The 7,669-nt window shown below is 44.0% G+C and overlaps 1 protein-coding gene across 1 annotated transcript; it reads right to left on the bottom strand.

Moving 5' to 3' along the window:
* Window positions 1-927: 927 nt before the first annotated feature.
* ip6k2b (inositol hexakisphosphate kinase 2b) lies at window positions 928-7,407 on the bottom strand. Its single transcript, XM_023423549.2, has 5 exons — window positions 5,792-7,407; window positions 2,928-3,159; window positions 2,642-2,817; window positions 2,325-2,500; window positions 928-2,223 (listed from the first exon to the last, which is right to left on the bottom strand). The coding sequence occupies exons 1-5, from the start codon at window positions 6,003-6,005 to the stop codon at window positions 1,606-1,608; spliced, it is 1,416 nt and encodes a 471-aa protein (XP_023279317.1). The 5' UTR covers window positions 6,006-7,407; the 3' UTR covers window positions 928-1,605.
* Window positions 7,408-7,669: the final 262 nt, after the last annotated feature.

Raw genomic sequence — 7,669 nt, 5'->3', positions numbered from 1 at the left:
CATCACTTTGCATCCCTCAGTTGAAGGAGAGTCCATGTGATGCTTGTCAGTTCAATTTTCTGTCCAAAAAATGAAAAATAGAAAATTGGAAAACTGAATTCAATTTTCTAATTTTCATTCGTCACATCAGTGTATAATTAAGATTTATAAGTCGGTTGTACTGTGTAAGGTGAAGGATGATTAGGTCGAAACGTCAATATTTCCTTGAGTATGACTAACTGTTGAAACAATGACTCATTTTCCCCTCAGCACTGCATCCTATTGTTAAAGCAACACTCTACAGCTGCATTCACTGCTCACATTTCACTTCCCTGCTCACATTTCATTTTCCTTTCCCCACTTCACTTCACTACTTCCCGCCCAGTAAATGTATTTCTTTCTCTCTCTAACACACACACACACACACACACACACACACACACACACACACAGTAAATGAACATAAATGACCATAGACCATGTTTTTTTTTGTTTTTTTTTTACCACAAATGAATGCCTTTATTAACCAAGACACTGTTAACACACAAGTATACAAGAGAGGTATCCGCTCTTGCAATAACAAAATAAATCAAAGTCGGTATCAGAACATTTATAGTGGTAATATGGAATGTACTTGTTTCCACTGTTTTTTTGTATTTTTAAACAATCCTTTCAAATAAATAGTCTCTATATAGTCTTTATAACTAGTGTTTTTAATCAATATATTCTCTTTGTTTAGTCAAAGTTTCGGGAATGAAGAGGAAAAATCAGATGAAAACAAAGACAGTGACAAAACAAGGATAATATCCCCTTTGCAATCCCCTTTTCAAAATGTCTTGTGTTTATAGGCAAAAGGGACAGGGGAGAACAACTGTTGAAAAAAGGCAAATCCCTTCTTCTAGACCTAAATAATCTTGTTCTTCCACCAAAACGTGTAAATCCAAGTGCTCGGTGGACACACAAACCTTGTTTGTTAAGAGGGTCTTAAAAGACACCAATATAAACACAAAATGTCCTTATCAGAAGCTTAAGTTGTCAATTGCTACAAGGCTGCTGACCTAGCCAGCCATGGTCAGCTTGTACAGTCATCTTCCTCACTAATAATGTGCTGTGCTGTTAGGGACTGGTAGTCCAAACTTCATCCAAAAAAAAAAAAACATATGTCATAACACAGGTAAAGCACCACGTCAGGCTCCTAGAACTACACTTGAGCTTCACTTATCTCTGCCTCGCTCTCTCTCTCTCAGAGAGAATTTAACAATAAAGAAACTTGTCTGTACCAGAGGAGGAGAGTCCTAGGATGCTACAGGAGTCCTGGTGTTTGTTAAGAGACCTCTGTCTCGAACAACATTTCTCCTACCACGAATAACAAAGAAAAGGAGCAGTCTCAGAAAGAGAAAAGTGCAAGTAAGGGCACAGGCAGCCCTGTCCTCTGGCAAGTGAGGGAGAGTGCACGACCACACAGACTCTCCCCTGACCCTGAGGTGTCTGAGGTTCCCTCCAAGCAGAGGAGGGTCAGACCCCCATGTAGGCATAAGGACGATGCACCTTGGAGTAGCAGGGGTTTCAGCTCAGCGAGCCTTTTCCCAGGCTAGAAATTCAGACCATTCAGACTCCACTGCAGCTTCAGTCAGTACTGTGATCCTCCAGCTGGGAAATGATAGTAATCAGATTCTGGAGGCCGAAGATGAAGCCACTGTCCTGGCCTTCATGCACTACACTGTCTTCTCCATAGTGCCGACAGGTGGTGTGAGCAAAGTCAATCATGCGCACGTCCACCACCGGGCTGCTGGCCTCTCCTGAGCCGTGGGAGGAGCGACCACTGCCACTGTTACTACTCGCTGCGGCCACACTGCTGCTGCCACCTGCTGAGGAGGAACGAGGGAAACCAAAAGCCCCCTCCTCTTCCTCCTCCTCATCTTCCTCCTCCTCTTCCTCTTCATCTGATGGCTCGTCCTCATCACCTTCCTCCCCACCACGGTGTCTTGGTCTAGTGGGAGTCCTGGGGGGGTCTCCGTCATAGATGATGAGCAGGGAGCTAGAGTAGAAGCGGTAGGACTCGCAGGCTTCCAGGGCAGCTTGCATTTCGCGGAGTCTGCGTAGCACCGGGGACAGCAGCTCTCGACGCAGGCGACGCCCATTGTGGAAGAACTGGTAGAGGGCCTCTTTGAAACCTGCGAGGGTCAGCTTACGACCGTGGTATTTATTCATGAACATCAGCTGGCCTGAGTCTGACTGGTATACCTGCAGGAGTCACACAGAAACATGAGTATTACAGCTCCCCAGGCACAGTGTAAGCACCACAAATTCAAATGTAGAGGAGCTGAGTTGCATCGCTACCATACCTGCATGCCACAAAGTCGCACTCCAATAGAGGCAGATGTGCTCTGTTGACACTTGCGGATCTGATTGGCTTTCTTCTCCTCTGATGCATCATCCCCATGTTGGCGAGTTCCCATCTTCAAATCTAAGACACATGGTACTGTGTAGCGCCACGTCAGGTTCTCCAAAAGAATAAATTCTGTGAAAGGGGGTCAAGGATCACACAACAACAAAAGACCCACAAACTAACACAGTATATTCAAACTTTTATTCATAACCAAGATCCATCCATCACTGTGCGCTTCACCGCCCACTGAGACGCCTAGTCATGAAAGGATACTGTATTGGTTACGGTGTTTTGCATTCTCCTTCATCCTCTGTAAGTGCTGCTGGTGACATTTGAGACTCCAGGGGTTGTGTTTGATCTGTGGCACCACGTTGCCCTTCTCCAGGCTGAAGTAGAGAACCTCCGCCTGCTGCTGCTGCTGCTGCACCACCACCTCATCACGATTATAACTGCGAAAGGTGACAAGACAGACAAATGTCAACTTTATTGTTACAGAACTTATTGATGACCTGTCTTGTAGTCTACAAACGCATGAAGGTGCTAAAGCAAACATCTTCACCTCATGATCTTGTCTTCCTTACGACTGTGTCGAGCTCTTTCCTTGCTGTAGTTGTCGTTCTCCAGAAGCAAAGTGGACTGTTTCTTGTTGCTCCACTTCAGCATCTTGGTCTTAGGCTCGCAGTCTGCTGAGGGATCTTTGTTTTCCAGGTCTCCTGATTCACTGTGGAGGGGGTAGGCAATGAGGCACAGGTTCCCTTCCTCATCCTCCTCAAAACTGACTGACACCACACCTGAAAGAGGACAGGAGGAGACTAGTTATTAGTATTTTTTTTTTCGTTTGGTAATAATTTCCTCAATAAAATGCCAGGACAACACTTTCCATATATGTCTATGTTTACATTTTAAAACACATTTCCTGGAAGATTTTGATACATTTAGACAGTCTGATCATATGTCCACCCACACACAGAAAGTGGAAATGAAAGGAAGAGATGAAAGAGGAAAGCAGCACATGAACAGACAGCACAGTGTTTTTATCACAAAATAATCAGAAAACAAGACGCACAAAATACCACAAAAGGATGAAATGTGTCAAAGTGAGCAGGTCATTTATTAAGCAACTGCTGAACATCCTCATGAAAAACATACAGTAACTCATGATACAGAGTTTCATGCTGTCATGGGAAAATGAAATACAGCTCTCTCTTTCTACATACAGAAACAGCAGCAAAACAGGCCACAGTGAAGACTCACATAACCATAGTACAGAGTATTAATATGCAATGATTCAGTCCACACAGTCCATGACCATGTTTAAATGAAACAAACAAAGTTGTGGAACGCTTGAAAATACATCTCGAGGTCAATTTTTAAAAATTTTTTTTACAGAGTCCACTTAGAGGTGATTATCAACACAATTTTACAAACACAAACCAGCAAGCTGGAAATGGGACAACAGGTGTTTCTAGAATCCTCTTAATGATTTAAGAAACACAGTGTACCTTAATGCCCACGCTAATTTATGACATGATCCACAAACACGTACACCCCCCCACCCCCCCGGGCCCCCAGTAAAAGTCCATAGAAGGGCCTGTGCATCGCAGGGTGGGGGAGGTGTCACACTGAGAATAAACATCACAGCTGCAGTGGCTGATACAGATAAACCACAGACAGGAAGAAGGGATGTGGTTGAAATAGATCAAGAGAGAAAATGGCAGAGATATGGACACAACAACCAAATTGATACATGGTACACTGCATCCAGCAATACAAGTAATAGGAGGAGCAGTCACATTACAAAACAACAACAGAATAAATGACACGTTTACAATGGGAAAAACCTGAACTCAAGAGCTGACGTTTACATTAGAAAGAACCATGGTGTTTTTGCATGTAAAGCGTCAGGCCTGAGGACCCAGCATCCATATTTCTTCCGCAGCCCGAGGCCTCTCTGATGTCATGTGCGCTGACATCACCGGCCTGCAAGAAGCCCCGCCTCTAGAGTCCAACTGAGGGACTGTGGTGTCTGCTCAGAGCTGCACTGTCATCACACCACACAGCCAAGTGTGGGAATTTATGAGTCACTCGGACTTAATTCGATAGAAAGGCTCATAAATTAGTGATAAACATGCATCGCTTAAGATTTTTACAGCCTAATAATAAATTGACAATAACATACTGGCAGGAGTTTGAAAGTGTTGCAGATCATTATCAATCACAATTGTTTTATTGGGTTCTCAAGTTCTGTCCAATCCTCCAAATGACCATCATGATTTACAGCGAACACAGATAATGCTACAATCATGCTCAAAGCTTTAACGTCCACACCTAAATTGTGTACATCTCATCATCTACATCTTCATGAAAGCCTCAGTGTTCACAATATTTTGTGCATTCATTGTCAACTTCATTCCAATTACAGGCCACTGTAAGGTGTCCCATGCATGCATGCTCTTACTATTGTGTGATGTGTAAGAGATAGGAGAGTGCCAATGGTGAGGAGCATTCAAAGGCCCCAGAAGTCCTCTACTATCTGCCCTCCAAATCCCAATCCTCTTCCTGGATCTTTTTATAGTCCCACGCTGCATTACTGAGAAGTCCGATACCACGCGTGTGTCTTACCTCCGTCATACGGCCCCCTAAAGACGTCTGTACCTGCATGTACTGGGTGTCTTTGTCTGTGGGTGAAACTGTGACAGACGGTGGGCCTGGACGCATCCAGGGAATCTGATATTCCAATTACAAGTGTGTGTGTAGATGAAAATGTGTATGTGTCTATGTTTCTGTGATGGACCTGAAACCAGACCTTTAAATCTACTCAACTGGCTTGTGAATGACTCCCCTGGTGGTCTGTCCCATTTATTTTTGATCCCTGTTGAACTCTATCTCATCCTGAAACCGTAGCCTTCTTAAAAGCCAGGCACGGCACTTAAAAGACCTCTGGCTACTCATCCTCCTGGCAGGAAGTCAGGCCATCAGCTAAGATGCTACATGAAACCCACCACAAACATCAGGATTACATCCAGAAAACTGGAAGCAGTGCCTGCCATCTGCCAACACTACAGACACTGTACACAAGTCACAATATGTGAAAACAGGAATGCATCCATCTATAAATATCAAAATACATTTTTGCAGTGTGTTGTTGTGTACGCCATGTTCTTCAAGCCCACTTAACAACCAATCACCACCCTTTACCTAAAGGGAAATAGTCTCCTCAAGATCTAAATGGATGTATTTTTTTTTTTTTTTTCCATTTGAGATATTAAATGCAGCCAAGAGTACAGCATATATTACAAATTATTAGCACAAAGATGAGGAAGAAGAGAGAAAGGATTCATGCTGAGCACCAAAACAACATCACTCATGCACCGTTGTGACAGCTGATATTTCCTCCAGATTTAAGATGGATTGGGGTCTTACCTTTATACTGAGGCGTGAACTTCCTCATCTCTGGGGGGAGGCTCTTGTAGAACTGGTGCTCCCGGGGTATAAGGGGCTTGCAGATTGTTTGTTCCCCAAATCGTAGCACACAGGAGTGGCCTCCCACCTGGTGCACGAATGGCTCAAGCATCACCCCTTTTCCGGGATAAGGAGTCCCGTCCGCCTGCATGAGGGCTTCTAGAGCGGGACTCATCCTCACTCCGCATCGGACAGCTGAGCTGGGGGGACCCACGTCGCACGGGAGGCAAGAAACTCGGCCGCTTGTCTGGCTCCCTATCCTCGGACTCTCTTCTGCTGGTTCGCACGGGGGCGCTGCTGGTCGCCTGCTCGAGCGAAACACTGAAAAACAAAGGGCTGAGCAGGAAGGACAGAGCCTGAGACAAAATCCCTTATTCCCTTTCTTATCCTTGTCGTGGGACAAATAACAAAACTCCTCCACCGGGCTGGATATTTTCCTTGTTTGTATACGTAATAAAAGGCTATTTATGTAGCCATAAAAACTGCTTAAAACGTTTTCAGGCAACGCCTGTGTCGTCCGTTGTGACTGGCTGCTACCGAAACTGAGGACTATGCTCACCCTGTAACTAGAAAAACAGCCAACAAATCCCACCTCTCCCCACAGCCAGCCAATCACAGAGCCGCAGCTGTCGCTGGGAGGAGACAAGGCACCTCGGAGAGGATCAAGCAGATCAAGCAAACAAAGAGGAAGCAGAGAAAACAGGGGGGAGGGTAGAACAGGAAAAATACTAGACACAAAAATTCAACACTGAAGTCATCTTTTTTTCAATATTCTCGCAAGTTTTATCGTTGTTATTAGTTGGAGACAGACTGCAGGTTGTAAATGTAATCCTGTTCTTGCAACATCAAATATCCTTTCATGCAAAGTGCAACAGACAATTTAAAATGAAGGCAGGGAACTTTAAATTTCTCCTTAGCCATTTCTCTTACATTTTTGTCTTGAGTTTTCGTGTCTCAGTAGTAGGCTAATGGGGGCTAAATTGAAAGGTGGGATGGAGTGGAATCTGTAAATGGGTTTCCAATGGCAAGTCAGAATTTCAAGGTGTTACTAGGTCTTACTAGGTGTTACTAGCGCAGACCTATGCTAATGACAAACAACATACACCAGACTTCAAAGAAAATTCATAGTAAATTATCCAGATCTGTCCCAAAATATCTCCATTCAATTGGCTACTTTTTGCATAATCCAGCTGACAAACAAACACAATAATGACAACATAACCTCCTTGGTGGAGGTAGAAATGATTGAGAGAACACTAAGAAGGTAGCCAATGGCCCTGTTTAGACCTGGCTATGGCATTAATATTGGCTTCAGGTGAACTGATCACAAGTGAAAAGCTCTAAGCACATCAGTTCACACCTGATATTAAATGCATCTACACATGTGCATTGAGTGAACACCGGTGATCAGATCTCACATTCCCGCTCTAGATGCAATTAAATACGTATGCGTAGTTGTTTTTAGCCAATCCAACAGACAGGTCAGTGTGTTTGTGTGTGACAGAGGGAGAGGCAGCAGGACAAATATGGGTTGAGCGAATCAATGCGCTGGTCACAGCTCTACAATGGAATAAGGTTTGACCTCTTTGAAATAATAAAATATTTGGTCCAATATGAGACGTTTACGTATATACAAAATCTTCATGGATTAAAAATTCATAATACAACAGTAATAAGTTCCCTTGCTTACTGTTCAAGGTGTCCTGTCAGCAACTTTACAGGTGTCTTTTTTAAACTGGTGGTCCGTGGGGACAGTGTTTTGTAAATCGCAGTGGAGTTTCATGTTGCAGTACAACAGTTGGCCACTCGGAAAAACTAGCAGCAAGGCGGTCTCACCGT

The sequence above is a fragment of the Seriola lalandi genome, unplaced genomic scaffold (assembly GCF_002814215.2).
Source record: "Seriola lalandi dorsalis isolate HSWRI2012SDOR001 ecotype SW California unplaced genomic scaffold, Sedor1 jcf7180002054692, whole genome shotgun sequence".
Lineage (NCBI taxonomy): Eukaryota > Metazoa > Chordata > Actinopteri > Carangiformes > Carangidae > Seriola > Seriola lalandi.
The sequence above is the reverse complement of the archived record's forward strand: the minus strand, read 5'-3'. Positions and strand labels throughout refer to the sequence as shown.

What these genes read in the sequence shown, in the direction of transcription:
- ip6k2b (XM_023423549.2), bottom strand. Translation starts at nt 6,005, where the DNA reads ATGAGTCCCGCTCTAGAAGCCCTCATGCAGGCGGACGGGACTCCTTAT. An exon ending in GTTCACGCCTCAGTATAAAG is followed by an intron (nt 3,160 to 5,791) that starts GTAAGACCCCAA and finishes GTCCTCTTTCAG; the next exon opens with GTGTGGTGTCAGTCAGTTTT. An exon ending in AAGGAAGACAAGATCATGAG is followed by an intron (nt 2,818 to 2,927) that starts GTGAAGATGTTT and finishes CACCTTTCGCAG; the next exon opens with TTATAATCGTGATGAGGTGG.